At 35.3% G+C, this 15,959-nt stretch overlaps 1 protein-coding gene across 1 annotated transcript; it reads left to right on the top strand.

Annotated features, from left to right (window-relative positions):
• Window positions 1–2,897: 2,897 nt before the first annotated feature.
• LOC110135845 (myelin P2 protein) lies at window positions 2,898–7,506 on the top strand. Its single transcript, XM_020891182.2, has 4 exons — window positions 2,898–3,061; window positions 4,956–5,128; window positions 5,339–5,440; window positions 6,463–7,506. Exons 1-4 carry the CDS (start codon window positions 2,989–2,991, stop codon window positions 6,511–6,513), a joined length of 399 nt encoding a protein of 132 aa, XP_020746841.1. The 5' UTR covers window positions 2,898–2,988; the 3' UTR covers window positions 6,514–7,506.
• The last annotated feature ends 8,453 nt before the right edge of the window (window positions 7,507–15,959 follow it).

Here is a 15,959-nt window from a genome sequence, read left to right as displayed (position 1 = left end):
GCTGTATGGACCTTTGATGGCAAAGTGATGCTTCTGCTTTTTAATACACTGTCTAGGTTTGTTACAGCTTTTCTTCTAAGAAGCAAGCATCTTTTACTTTCATGGCTGTAGTCACTGTCTGAAGTGATTTGGGAGCCCAAGAAAATAAAGTCTGTCGCTGTTTCCACTGTTTCCCCATCTATTTGCCATGAAGTGATGGGACTGGATGCCATGTTCTTCGTTTTTGAAGGCTGAGCTTTAAGTCAGCTTTTTTACTCTTCTCTTTTGCTTTATATTATGTGAATAGAATCACACAGCATCTCCACACACATGGAATCAAGACTACAGTGCATGACATTCATATTAATGAAGTAATGTCTAAAATTAATAAAAGTTAACATGTTAAATGATTAATTGCAGTGAGTGCTAAATGAAAGTATACTAGAAAATGTCAGGAAAGATGATTGAATTGAAATTTAAAGACTGTCATTCCAAAGGTAGAGAAGAATGACTGAGCTGAGAGTTCAGGATTAACCCTATGGGCCTGGTTATTTATTTTTTTATTGATGAATAGTTGGTTTACAACATTATGTTAGTTTCAGATGAGCAGCATAATGATTCAGTCACTTTGCAGATTATACTCAAAAAAGTTATTAAGAGATAATGGCTATACTTCTCTATGCTAAATAATATATCCTTGTTGCTTATCTGTTTCATACAAAGTACTTTGTATCTCTTAATCCACACCCCTAACATGCACCTCTGCTTTGCCCCCTCTCCACTTGTAACCACTAACTTGTTTTCTCTATCTGTGAGTCTGTTTCTATTTTTCTATATACATTCATTTGTATTATCTTTTTAGATTCTACATATAGATTTAGGCAGAATACCTAAATTTTTGAAGACACAAGTCCTAGCATTATTCATTTGTATTAAGTGTTTTAGAAAATGACACATTCTGCTAATCAAAAACTCTTTCTTTCATAGCTGTTTCTTCACAATATACTTCCTTCAGTTACATTCTTCAGACCTAGGATTGGGTTAGCCAGCTAACAGAGAAATTGTTCTAGTTACTATGTCATTCCCACCTTGAGTTATCCAGGCACAAGTAATTTCAGATGATACTTGGACCCACTGTGTATGATTTTGCATTTTTTTAACCCAGCTTGGACTCTAAACACATAACTGCAATGGTTACGGTACAACTATGGTATCAGTAACCTGAAACCTAGAGGTCAGTGATTCTACCTGTTGTGGGCAAATTGATAATGGGTTATTTTAATTATTGGGAAGAGTGCCAAACTGTGTACTAAACATGTAACCTGGCAATATCCATTGTCTCAAGGCCAGGATTAAAGTCAGTGTGAAAAATCTGTTATGAAAGGGTATGGTATCAACTTGATATTCCCAATAGCCAATGTTCAAAGTGTTTTCATATTTGCTCCCCTTGGTCTAAGACTGGGAGTCTGAAGTATCATATAACCTGGATACTTCATCTTTTGATTTTCTCCTCTTTTGTTTTTTTAAATGATTTATTATATTTTTGTCTGTGATGGATCTTCATTGCTGTGTGGGCTTTCTTGAGCTGCCACAAGCAGGGGCTACTCTTCATTGTGGTGCACGGCCTTCTCATTGGTGGCTTTTCATGTTTTAGAGCACAGTCTCTAGGAATGCGGCTTGCACTAGTTGCAGCACATGGATTCAGTAGCTGTGGCTTCTGGGCTCAGCTGCTCTGTGGCACTTAGGGTCTTCCCACCCCAGGGATTGAGCCCATGTCCCCTGCATAGGCAAGTGGATTCCAAACCACTGGACCAGCTGAGAAGTCACACTTCTCTTACTGTTGAAGCAGAATGAGTGTCTCTATCCAGTCATGGTGATGTCAGTGTTGCTTGATCTTTGGCCAGGACCTCCAGTATATATATTATAGGAGAAGCAGTGTACAATAATGGTCTAACATCTATGCACTGAGAAACGATACCAGGTTCAAATCATACCTTTCCTTATTCAAGTTTGGACGCAAGTTACCTAACCTCCCCAAGTTCTAGTTTTCTCATTGGTAAAATGGATGTATTAATAATGCCTTACTCTTGAAGTTGTTGAAAGGATCAAATAAAATAATCCATAAGAAGCACTTAGCACAATGACTATTGAGCTCTCAATATATATTATTTTTTTCAATATATATTGTTTTTATAGAATATCCTTTGTAAACTGTAGACTTATTTTAAAGGACTTAAACTTGTTGTATTAACCAAGAACCTGCTTAATTAGGACCTAAAAGGTTTTTTTAAGATTAAAATCTTTGCTCTGGTCAAAGACCACATTTTAGTGCTACTTTTTATTCACCCATGAAAGCAATTTCTGTGCTCTGCTATAATAAACTGACCGTATTGTCTGCCTACTCTGCCTGCCTTGGATATGCCAACTATTCCAAGCCTCCCTTACCTATGAATACTTCCTCACACTGTTCTCCTGCATTTCTCTCCCACAACATATTTGAGGCAACTATCACAATACTCATGGACATTTTTCCTCTCTTTCTTCTCTTTCAATAAGAATTCTTAATTGTGCAGACTCAGGATTGAGAGTGAGCGAGATGCCTAAACACACACACACACGCACACACACACACATATTCATTCATTCATGCTCATATAATTTAATACGGCATAGGGCTCAATTTATGGACTCTTTTTCAAAGTGTTAAGGACCGAAGCACTTCTTAAAAATGTAAGATCAACCAAAATTTTTAGAGATTTAAATAGTACTCTCATTGATTTTTATAAACATTTTTGGAGACTGAAGGAGACATTATGTGAGGTTTTCTTTTGTCCCAGTGGATGATTTAAGAGCCATTCATTGCCCAGTCCTGACACTGCTTTTCCCTATTGGGTCTCTGTGAGAGTCACATGCTTCAGACATCTTTGAAAAGAATCTTCTGAGGCTTCAGCATCTCATTTGAGTCTCCTGCATCTCACCTATCACTGGGTTGAATTCTCATCCATCACAATGAGCAACAAATTCTTAGGCACCTGGAAACTTGTCTCCAGTGAGAACTTTGATGAGTACATGAAAGCTCTGGGTAAGAAATGTTCTTTGTTGTTCTAACTGAGAAGATCCTTTTTGAGAAAGATGCATTGACTATTTCCTTCTAACTCCTTTCCCAGGAGTCTGGGAGCTTGCACAATTTACAATCCTCTTCTGGGATTAATCATCCATTGTGTCAATCAGATAATTTTCACTATGTTTGTGGCAATTTTAATAGACTTAACTCAAATAAGAGCTGCTTAAATGCATTAGAATGCCTACTGATTTCAAAGGCAGCTTCATATCAATAGGATTTTGGTTCAAACCCAGAGGAAAGAAATCTTAGAAACTTAGTCAACCCGTTCTTTGGCTTTTCTGAAAGTTAGTTTTATAACAACTAACGTGCTCATGAAGTAAAGAGTTAAATATACTAAAGTTAATGGAAAACCTCAATTTAAAAGTGCTGTTTAGATAAGCCATAAATTTTCTTTCTCTACTTCTAGATTGTCTGTTATTACATAAGTATGTAGATAAACTGTGAAAAGTGAATGCTTCATAAAGCAGGATATTCAGTCTAGGAAAGTTATTGAGAAAAAAAGAAGTGTGTTATGACAGTGAATTCAAGCTCGGTTACACTAATATCATACAGTGGATAGAGACAGAAAGTCTAGTCATGACCATCATCAGCTTTATTTGCAACTATTTCTAGGATATGTTCCATAGATATGAGCACAAGAGGTATGAATAGTCTTTGGAAATTTCCAGAGCTGTGTAAATAAGGAGAGAGAGAAGCCAATGACCACAGATTTCTATGTTCATCAAAGTACCAGTAATTTTACCTATTCAGAAAGCTTATAAGAAGGCTTCTATTTTTAGATAAAAGAAGCAAAATCATGTTGTGTTGCCTGGAAAACTATGGGAACTTATGGGAATAGATCCATACTCTAAGTTTGGTTGGATCTATGGATTTCACTGTACAGCTGAGGTAGAAGCAAAATATAAGAACATCTCAATAAAAGACTCCCTAACTGAATCATTGTCAAATTTTAGAGTGCAAAAAGACACCTTGAGGCTTGGTAAAATGTAGATTCTTAGGCTCTATTGCAGAAGTTTAGTTTGAAAAACATAGTCCAAAATCACATCAAATAAAACAATTAATCAAAATTAGAAAAAAAGAATACAGTTCATAATCCTTTATTGACTCTAATTCTTCACACTTCTTTATGTATATATAGCTATAAATACATGTATATTTATATATAACTATTTTTTTCTTTTTGTATTTCTCTCATTTCACATTTCTATTTTTCTATGTATTTCTGTAATCTTGAGTAATACAGTAATGATACTTGAGTCTAATTTTGTTTTGCTATCAAATGGAAAAATATATTTTTTAAATTTTTTTATTTATCTTTAACATTTGCAGTGGTACAAATACATTTAGGGGCTACAAAAACTTTCAGAAATGAGTTTCCATCAAGGATGTGGGAGGAATTCTTATCTTTATATATAATATATTACTGAGGGAAAAAAATCATAGAAGAGCATATATAGGTCACAATGTCATTAAAAAAATATATCTACAATATTTATTTGTACAAACTAAAATGTCTGGAATGATCCATATAAAACTATAATTACTGTTTCTTAATGGAGCATGGGATTGGATGAGGTAAAAGTAGATTACTTGCACTATTTAGGCTAAATACTTTTGTGTTTAAAATCTTCAGACATTACTTTTGTAACAGCAAAATTTTAAATATCCAAGTTGGTGGACATGTGTTTCCATCAGGTGATGAAACATGGGAGGAGGTCCTTAGTAGTAAGTGATATTACCTGCCACCTCACACACGAAGCACAGCTGAGTATAGAATTATAATCACCCATATAATCCCTTTAGGTAGATGCTCTCTTGGTTAACAAAATTCTAACATTATCTTGATTTTCAGGTGTGGGATTAGCCACCAGAAAACTGGGAAATTTGGCCAAACCCAGAGTGATCATCAGCAAGAAAGGGGATATTATAACTATAAGAACTGAAAGTCCCTTTAAAAATACAGAGATCTCCTTCAAGCTAGGCCAGGAATTTGAAGAAACCACAGCTGACAATAGAAAAACAAAGGTAAACTTTATTGTTTCTCTTCAAAGTTAGTTCCATCTACTGCTTTAAGACAGATTACTCCCACTAGTGTTCAAAAGGGTAGCCCACTGTATTCTGTTGAAAAATAAATGTGCCTCATGAAACATCTGTTATGAAAGTAATTCAATACTGAATGAACTTCTTCTTTAATCAAAGTCCTAGAAATTCAATTATGTGAATGTGTCTTTGCAGAGCACTGTAACCTTGGCAAGAGGCTCACTGAATCAAGTACAGAAATGGGATGGCAAAGAGACAACAATAAAGAGAAAGTTGGTGGATGGGAAAATGGTGGTGGTGAGTAATTTTAAACTATGGAAATAATGCTATTTAAATAGAGGAAATGGTTATGTTATTTTCAAAATTGTCTTTCTTTGGACTACAAATAGAAAAAATGGTTAAGAATAAAGGCAGAGTTAATGTTTGATATTCAAACTATAGAGTCATCTACAGGTACTTCAGGTTCAGATTCAAGAATTTACAAAGTGACAAAACCTATCTGCTATTTTAGAAGCATCTAAAAATGATTTTTTTTTTTTTTTTTTAGTGTATGGATAAGTTAGGTTAGACTCACAAAGAGAAAAGCAAAAGCAAATCTAAGTCTTACAAGCAAAGCACATTGCAAAACGATCAGTTGCAGTATATTTGTAGATATCTAAGCATATTGTTTTCAAGAATCCATAGTAACTTAGACTAAAACATTGTCATCAACATAAGCTGAGCTCATTGGAGACCTTTTGTAGTTGGCAGATAAAAATGATGACAAAGGTTATATGACATGATCTCTAACAATTTTTTTTGTCTGAGGTGCTATTCTCACTAATCAACACATACATTGACTATAGATTCATGTGGTACTTTGAATGTTTTTTCCTTTAGTACAGAGGGTCTGATCCCTAGCTCCACAGCAGATCTACATAGAGAGTAAATACCAATATGGGAGCCCCAATACAGATCAATTGAAAGCAAATTTCTTAAGGGAGGAGGAGCCATTGGTATTTTTAAATATTCCCCAGATGATGCAAGTGTGCAGATTGTCCTGAAAACCACTGTTTTAATAGCTTTCAATCTGTGCAAATAATGCATAAAAACTTGCCACTTAAAAAATATAACTCTGTTGTAACTTAGATCAATGTTAAAACTGTTTCCCCTATTTCAACAGCCATGATTCTGAATTCCCAGTAATCAACTGACATATTGATATTTGATTTCTGAGTTTAATCTTAGGAGATTTCTTATAACATCTGTTATTAATACAAATTTGCTGTACCTTAGTTTGAGGTTTAGCTATTCAATTAATCTCTTTCTTTTTTATTAAGGAATGTAAGATGAAGGATGTGGTCTGCACCAGAATTTATGAGAAGGTTTGAGAAAAGTTTCCTTACTGAAGTGATTTGATCATCTGATATCGGAAATCAGCTGTTTCCATTGGCAAGGCCTGCCTACACTGCAGTTTGTTTTTTGCTCTTAATAGATCAGATAAGCAAAGTCTTACACTAAGGACTAATCTAAATTTCAGTATTATTTAAACATTTTCAGTTTGTATGCATGTCTTTACTGTATTAAAGTATGTATATTGGCCAGACCTAAAGAATGGATAATGTCATTTGATTATCTGTGACTTTCTAACTTATGTTATATTTCAAATATTTGCAATGATAGTAAAAGTAAGTAAATAAATTGATCAGGGTAGCAAGTTCAAATGCATTCAAAGACCAGGAGAGTGATGGGGGTTAGAGGCTCAGAAGTGAGGCAAACTAGAAGAAGGATCTGTTTTAAATGAGGAGTTCTAGCTTCAGCTAAAAATAGCAGCTACTACTCCAACCAATTTTAAATTGAGCATTAATTTACAGACAAGATCAGGCATGTTCAGGGTGGTGTGGTCGTAGATAAGGTGGCTAATTTACAGACAGTGGAATGAACAGATATTAAAGATAGAGTTCAAACCATTGTGACAAATGTGTGCACTCATATAATTCACATCCTGATTGAGATATAGTACATTTCCCTAATCCCAGAATACTTTCTCATACTTCTTCCCAGTCAATGTCCTGTCCTGTCCCAGCGCCAACAGAAGCAAGTAGTGATTTAGTTTCTATCACCATAGATTAGTTTTGCCTGTAATCAAACTTCATATAAATGGAATCATGCATTATATGTTCTTTTCTATTTGCTTTTTTAGAGTCAGCATAATGATTTAAAAATTCATTCATATTGTTGCATGCAGCAATAATTTGTTCCTTCATATCATGGAGTAATATTCCATTGTATAAATATATCACAGCTTAGTTATCCGTTCGTCTCTTAAGACAATAAGCTATTTCCAGGTTTTGGCTTCTATGAATAAAACTGCTATAAACATTCTTGTATAAGGCTGTTTGTGGAAATATGAGTTCCTTTTCTTTTGAATATTAACTAGGCATGAAATTACTGAGTCCAACTTATTTTTGGCAGGTAAGAATAGGGTAACATTCTGCCCAAGTAATAAAACTATTTCAGATATATCACATGATTGAGCAAATGAGAAGATGTGTTGATGTTGTTAGCAGCTAGAATTTCCCTTCTGGAAGAAGGAACAAGCAAATATGACAGAAGAGAGACGAGCAAGAATCAGGTACAAATGGATTGGAATAAATGTAAATTCATATGTATGGGTATGTATGCACATGCATATTTTTCTTAGATTTTTCTACCTAAAGAACTTAGAAGCAAAGACAACTCTATGGGAATAAGTATACCCAGCACTCAGATCTTGGTGTCTAATATATCTCCACTAGAAGGAATGATGGTTCCTTAGAGAAATGGCTAATTAATATGTGAGAGCAGAGTAGGTACAACATAAGTGTAAAATATCTCTTTATGCCAGAAATTAAGGAAGTTTTCCAAAAAACAATACAGATATGTCACCAAAATATCAGCATCAGCTTGATGGTACTCTCAACTGACCAAAATGGGGACAAGTTGAAAAATTATAAATTAATAAAACATAGGGAGAAAGAGAAGAAACCATGAATACACTGAAAAAGAAAGAAAAAGAGGGTGAAGAAAGTGTCATCCTTAGAGTAGAATGTCGTAGACTGACTGGTAAATGTGGAAAAAATGCTGGGATTGGAAAAACACATTTTCCAACCATTTCAGTCAAAGCTGGCTCAGATAACAATTGTCAATGGATGTAAAATCTAGAGGACTTCCCTGGTGGCAAAATCTAGAGCAAAGATTTGATTAGGAGTAGGATATTCGTTTGGTCTTAAAATATCTCCACACAGATTGCTTATTAGTTACAAGGGGAAAAAACAATAACCATGCAGTAGAAGACCTGGACCATGTCTTTTTTCATCCAAATAACCCTCATCAATAAGGGTAAATGAAAATCATATGCCTTCAAATGTGATATCCTGAGACGGAAGCAACGTGGCTTATGCAGTATTCTGGCCTGAAATCCTTATCTGGATCTAACCATGACGAAACAGCAGACAAATTCCAAATGAAGAATGTTCTGTTATAAAAGAGGAGGAGGTGTTGATGGAATTCTTCAAAAATGTCAGTGTCCCATGAGACAAAGAGAAGCTCTGTTGAAATGTTTCAGATTACATTAAACTAAAAATACCTGACAACTAAATGCAGTAATTTATCCCAGACTGGATCCTGTACTAGAGGCAAAATAAATATTCCGAATGGCAGTATTAGGTCAGTTGGTAAATTGGAATATAAGGGGTAAATTAGATACTAATAGAAGTTTACTGTGATTATGCAAGAGAATCTCCCTGTATGCAGTGAACTATTTTGTAATAGTGAACCATAATGTATATGATTTACTCTCAAAAATTTTAGAAAAAAATATTTTGGGTGTGATTATGTGTGTGATATATATTACCTAGAGATACAGAGAGAAAGACATAGGTAAAGCAAATGGAGTAAAACTGAACAATAGATGAATCTCAGTAAGAGCTTTATGTGTTCTCTTTGAAGTAATCTGATTCTTGAAATTTTATACAACTTTAAAGTTATTTCCAAATAACTTTCCAAATAATTTTTAAAGCTACACTTGATTCTTCTTTGCCTCTGGGCATTCAGTCAACACATGTCTGGGAGACATCATAACGGAGGGGTTTTTTTTCTTTTTTAATTTTTATACCCTGGCTCCAGCCAGATAAACCCATAAAAAAGAGACTTTAAAAACTATGGTGTTATTTTTAGAGGTCTGTGGTAATATGACTCACCATAAAATGTATTCCTCAATAAATATAACTGTATTATTATACAAAAATCATGGGAAATTTTGCTCTCAAGACAGGAAAAGTGGAATTATGCTGATAATGAGGAAGATGAAGTAATTATTTCAGCAGGTACTACATATTGCTAGATTTGAAAAAGGTCTTCAAACAACCAGAAGAGAGGAGGGGGGAGAATTAGATTCAAAAATAGTTTCAGAAAATTATTTTGATTCTTAATTTTTTTATGTAAGCTGATTAAGAGCAGTCAAACTGCCTAGTTCAAATTCCAATTTGCTACTTTCTAGCTGTGTGTCATTGGGCAAGTTACTTCACCTCTCATATCTGCAGTATCTTTACCTGTGAAAATGGGGTTAATAATAGAATATACCTCAAGGAGTTGTAAATAAGAAATAAGTTAATACATAAAGTGCTTACAACAGTGCATGGCACAAGAAAAGCATTAAAGAAGGGTCTTTGTTATTATTATTTACCTAGTAATGCACATGAGGTTCACATAGATGAGATTTTCACAGGATCTCAGAGTTGTTGACATTGATTACTATACCAAGTGACTAAGTTTATTAAGAATAATATTTACACAAAAGTAAAAACAATCAAAAATCCTACTGAGGTAAATTCAAAGAAAACCCAACAAACATTGTTATATAATTGCTATCCTAAGCAACCTTTTTAAAATGTCAGTTGATGATTATCTACTCTGAGCTAAACAAAACCTATATAAATACATTTAATCCTCAAAGGGTAAATAACTTATCTGGTATCAATTTTCCTGGAAGTCATTCTTTTAGCAGCAGTGGTGTACTGGAGCTGGCTCAAATTGTTTCACAAGAGCTGATAGATTTTCAAGAATTTGGCAAGCTGGTTGTTAAACCACTAGTAGCTTGAAATCAGCCATGATGGGAATATTTATTTACATCATGGAAAGAGGCAAAACACAATCAATGAGAGCTTTGCTTCTTGAGACAGCTTTAAACACTTACTAGCATATCACTACCTAGAAGTAACATAGTACGTGTATTTTACTATTGGGAGTCTTAGCTTCATGTTGACCACAATATTTCTAATTCTTGACTAGAGATATTCCTGGTGATTTCTTAAAAAGACATTGCTGCTCAGTTTTTAGGATGATTTCTTCTAAACCAGGTGGTACCTCACTATGTATGAGTATGTATAAGTATGGCTGCACATTAGAATCATCTAGAAGTTTTTAAACATCTAGAAGTTGTAAAACAAGACAGCATCACAGACCCATTAAGTCATAAGATCTGGGTGATGGGTGAGACCCAGGCATCAGTATTTTTCTGAAAACACTCCAGGAAATTCCAGTGTGTGGCCAACTTCAGAACCACTGTGCCAAAAAGTCTTCCAAAGTTAGACATTTAATGTAGTTTCTCACGTGTTTGTCAATTAAAATGGAGTAAAATGTCACAAAACAATCAGGAGTACCAAATGTACCCAATGTGGCACTAAATAGCAGCATGTAGTGAAAATACTACCATAAAATCAACTCAGATGTAATCAGGTCCTTCGTAAGCAGGAAGCCAGTGTTTACCTCTTTGTTATTTTTACTGGGTGAGACATAATTGGCTGTTATCCATGACATATGGAAAAGTGAAGGTTTAAAAATAGCTAAATGTAGATCAACAGGGAAAACAAATTAAAATAATGCTAAACCTTCACAGAATATAAATCACCTTTCAGCAGAATTTAGAAAGTAAGTTCAAATTACTCAAAAAAAAACAAGTATAGGACTACATTTTGAAATAGCATTTCTCACATTTTACTATTAAAAAATATATATATTAGTGGAATGCAGTGTGCTCAGATCCCAGTTACTGGATTGAAATTCTGGCACTATTATTGAAATATAAAATCCTGCCCATAGTAACTGACCTGTGCAACAGTTCTAATAGGTCTAGTAGTGCAAGGTGAATATCTCAACACCACCAAAGAATGGATGTTTGCAGTTAAAGGGTTTTGAAAACTGAATCTGTGACAAGTCTAAAGTTTCATATCCATGAAGAAGATCAAATAATACCACTTTATTGCTAAAATTCAAGATGAACATGAATTTTTTCACAATCTAGCTTTAGAGTACCATTATTTTTCTATAATTACATTTTTCTCAGATTATTAATGCTTATAAATTACATTACACAAGTAACTAATGCAAAGTAAGTTGAAGATAAGAGTCCAACTTTAAGATTTACAAAATAAATCATCAGCGGGCTTGTATTTTCCTGATGTAACTTGGCATCTGAAGAATACTTACTAAACTTAAAGTGAAAGTCTCTCAGTCATGTCCAACTCTTTGTCCAACCCGTGGATTATACAATCCGTGGAATTCTCCAGGCCAGAATACTGGAGTGGGTACCCTTTCCCTTCTCCCGGGGAACTTCCCAGCCCAGGAATCGAACCCAGGTCTCCCACTTTGTAGGTGGATTCTTCACCACCTGAGGTACAAGAGAAGCTCCTGTAGCTTAAACTAAACTTGAAGCTGGTACAAATTTTGATTTTTTTTGTTAAAACCTATCTCATATTATGCCTCATTTTATTCAAGGACCATCTTCCTCAACCAGATTGTACATTGTGCAAAATAAGATCCCATTCTAAGCTGCTTAGTGTCCATGAAAGCTTCCAGAAAATTGCTAGGTCACAGAGACTGTTACCTAAATACCTGACTAATACGGGAAGGTACAGGTATTTACTGAATGTTTCAAGTGTTAGAGACACAATGGGAGTTTAATAGCAAGGGTCCTGCAACTGTAGTGGAAAAATATGGATTTGAACCCTGACTTTGCTACTTTGAAACTGTGTGGCATTCTGTCAAAAAGTCTGATTTGCAATTCCCCAATGAGTACCATGGGAGCAATAATGGCACCCCACACCTTTGATATGGGAGGACAAAATAGTGTGCATGTGAAAATGCTTTGTAAAGTGCAAAGCATTACTCATACATGAAATATTATGGTGTCTCTTTTTACCTTACACATAAATATGAATTCCTATATTCATCATACAGGTTCTTTGGGGTTTTTGCTTGTTTCTGTATAAGAATACTCCAAATAATGACTGTATATAAGACCTTTTCTATTTATCATGTTCCTAAATGACTAGTTGTTATAGAAAAGTGAATAAAGTCAAATATGTTATACTCTTCATACATTCCACTAATAAAGGGAAACTGAATAGATAAGATGCTTCAGCGTCTGAAATCATGGGCTAGGATCCTGATTCTACAGCCCCACAGCTGGGTGACCTTGTGTAAATCATTTACCATTGCATGGTCCAGTTATTCCATCTTTAAAAGGGCATCTGTTACTTTCCTGTGGTCCAGTGGGTAAGACTCCATGCTCCCAAGGCAGAGGGCCAGAGTTTGATTCCTGGTCAGGGAACTAGATTCAACATACTACAACTAAGATTCAGTGCAGCCAAATAAATAAATAAATATTAAAAAAATAAAAGAGCGCCTTATGTGGATGATCTTTAAGACTCTAATTATTTCTAAATTTTATATCATTGTATCAACATAATTGGCTATTTAATATTCAAATAACCTTAATATGTTTGCAAATGTTTTAGCTATTTTAATAGCTGCCTGCTTCCCAAACTTCTGAAGGTTTTATAGAAAGAGAAATAAGCATTTTATAGTTTTTTGCTTTCCCATCTCACCCTATTTCCCACCCAATAGATTCCTCATCATTTTTCAAGAACTATCAGTCCCATGCTGATTTCTCTATCCTGTCTCAAAGGAGGAGAATTTAATAATTCTCTCCACTGTGTTACACTGCAATATAGCAATGTATTCACATCTACAATTCCAGATTGAGAGCGCAATTGAAGAAATTCTTCATTTAAAATATTCTGATTTAAATAATTTCCAGGCCACAGTGTTTAACTCCCAGAAGAGGTTTTTGCAAATATTTGCTGAATAGATAAATGCATGGTTGAGCACAACTTCACCCCTTCTGACCACAGTCTCCTGAACACAGAAGCTCTCTCCATGCCAAGTTTGAAAATAAACAGATGGTTAGATGTTTACACAGATTAGTCAAGGTAAATCCTTTCCCAGGAATTTTACAGACAACAGAAAGCAACCAGATGCCACTATAATGTGCTGTCACATGTAACTTTCCCTTCTTTCCTCTTGAAATGACTGGTCTTGGAGTGCTGCTCTATAAACAGGAAATCTGTCTGCTTCTGTTTCTCTGGGAAGTCACATGCATAACAGAGAGAGTTAAAAACCTGACCTAACAGATTTCCTGTTACATTCCTGATTCCACAGGAAAGCCAAGGGATTTTCTTGTTCAGAGGTCACAAAAGCCAGGGAATCCATGAATTAGTAAAATGATGAAGATCTATTTCCACTTGCAACATGGAGTAGAGATTAGAACTACAATTTCCAGCTGCATCCTCAGTTCTTATCATGTAGAAAATTCATGTTGATTTTAGATTTTTGAATTGTTGATGAGACTATGACAACATTTGAGAGGAAAGGACACAGGAAATAGTCAGAAAAGCACAGAAGAATAAATTCCTTTCAGTTTTCCATGTGATTGGGAACTGTACTTATAGCTCGTTGAATCTAGAATTCCTGCAGGTTTCAACAGAGATCCATTCAGTCTTCTGTTGATTTGTATCTGTTTTGCTGAGTCATCTGGGAGCTGTGTGAGGTCACTTTTGGCTGGAGCATTCTACAGCCAGCAAATGTCTAAACTGAAGCATCTTTGCCTCCTTTGGGTCAAAACTCTATGGTCATCAATAGGTCATCAGTGAGAAATGTAGTGAAGGTATTTGAAATAACACCCAGGTAAGCACTGAAATAACTCACAAGTGAACAAAAAGGAACACACACCTATTTTTGGAGAGTAGCAAGTAGAAAAAAGCAATATCACCAAATATTCAATTGAGCCTATCACTATTTGCAGTATTTACTCAGAAAATAAAAGTATGATTCATACGTAAATGATAGAAATACTAAATTATTTCCCCCACTCAGTTTTCTTGATCCCAATGAATATAGTAAAATAATTATAGAAAAACTCTTTCTACACAGCAATCATTAACAACAACAATATGTTAGACACCATATTCTATAAGCAGATCACAATCTAAATTCAAGGGGCGGAGTCATTCATTCAAAACATTACTCCTGAAGAAAGATGAATGATCAAAGGTCCAACCTTCAGGTAACAACTCAGTGAGCAAGAGCCAGGTGAGAAGGGGAGAAGGGATACCTGTTGAGGGAGGTCAATTAAGAACAAAAAATAAAACGTTCATGAGTTTTATGTTGTTTAAGGATAGGTCTAAAGAAGGTAGTTGACAAGATCTTCTTATGCATGAATGTTGAGTGGTCCTCAGCTCTTCCATTCTCCTTCATTAAGAATTAAATCTGAAGGGTAAAGAAGATGCCTTAGAGGTTGTATCATTCCATTTCTTTAGCCTGGGCATTCACAACACAAATCAACATTTCCCCTAGGGCTGCTAGGTGATGACTGCTGTGTAGCCCAGCGGGACCCAATATGCAGTGGGGACTGCCTGCCTTGTGATCACAGACCTGGATGCCGCCGGATTTTAACCTGCTTTTTCATCACAGTCTCATCACCAATCACAACCAAGCAGATCTGCCAAGAGCAGGGCTGTATAAATACAAGGGAAATCTTCCTGTGCTAAAAGAAGACATCAAGTAGTTCCTATTTGGGGAGTAAAGTAGAAACACTTATGACTCTTGGTAGCAGGCTTTTCTGTTTTTACCAAGTTATATTTTTCAGGGAAGCCCCTTAAATATGAAAGCCAAATTCTACATTTTCTTCTTTAAGTAGTCTACATCATTAGTAAAAAGATACTAACTGAAAGAGTCTGAAGAAGACTGAACCAACATCAATATATATTTTAACTTAAAAAAAATTTAATTAAAACTTAGGCCTGCAAACTCACCTTAAGTACATTAAAAGGGTAGGTCCTGGAAACAAAAACTTATCCCATTTAAAGAACAATGCAGAGTAAGTTTTTTTTAGCTGGTACTTTCAGTGTTTTTAAAACATTATTTTCTTTTATGTCTGTTGCCAAGCATCGCTGGAGCAAGGGAAAAATTTCGTTCTATTCATGTCTTAGAGTTTAAAGCAGCATGCAAATAGCTTGACAGAACCTAGCACTCTGTGAGGAGCAGGTCCTGAGTGGTTTAGCTCAGATGATTCGGTCTCTTATTGCACAACAAATCAAAACACTTCCTCCAGTGATGCTATATCAACATTGTTAAAACATAAACTGATATATATATATATATACGGAATTTAGAAAGATGGTAACGATAACCCTATATGCAAAACAGAAAAAGAGACACAGATGTACAGAACAGATTTTGGGACTCTGTGGGAGAAGGTGAGGGGGGTATGTTTAGAGAGAACAGCATCGAAACAGGTATATTATCTGGGGTGAAACAGATCACCAGCCCAGGTTGGATGCATGAGACAAGTGCTCGGGGCTGGTGCACTGGGAAGACCCAGAGGGATCGGGTAGAGAGGGAGGTGGGAGGGGGGATCGGGATGGGGAATACATGTAAATCCATGGCTGATTCATGT

This window comes from Odocoileus virginianus, chromosome 15 (genome assembly GCF_023699985.2).
Source record: "Odocoileus virginianus isolate 20LAN1187 ecotype Illinois chromosome 15, Ovbor_1.2, whole genome shotgun sequence".
Lineage (NCBI taxonomy): Eukaryota > Metazoa > Chordata > Mammalia > Artiodactyla > Cervidae > Odocoileus > Odocoileus virginianus.
Note: the sequence above shows the minus strand (reverse complement) of the source record. Positions and strands in the feature narration are given on the sequence as shown.

Bases quoted from the DNA above. Each gene is read 5' to 3' on its own strand.
- LOC110135845 (XM_020891182.2), top strand. From the start codon at position 2,989: ATGAGCAACAAATTCTTAGGCACCTGGAAACTTGTCTCCAGTGAGAAC. The intron at 5,129-5,338 runs GTAAACTTTATT...GTGTCTTTGCAG, and splicing joins CTGACAATAGAAAAACAAAG to AGCACTGTAACCTTGGCAAG. The intron at 5,441-6,462 runs GTGAGTAATTTT...TTTTTTATTAAG, and splicing joins TGGATGGGAAAATGGTGGTG to GAATGTAAGATGAAGGATGT.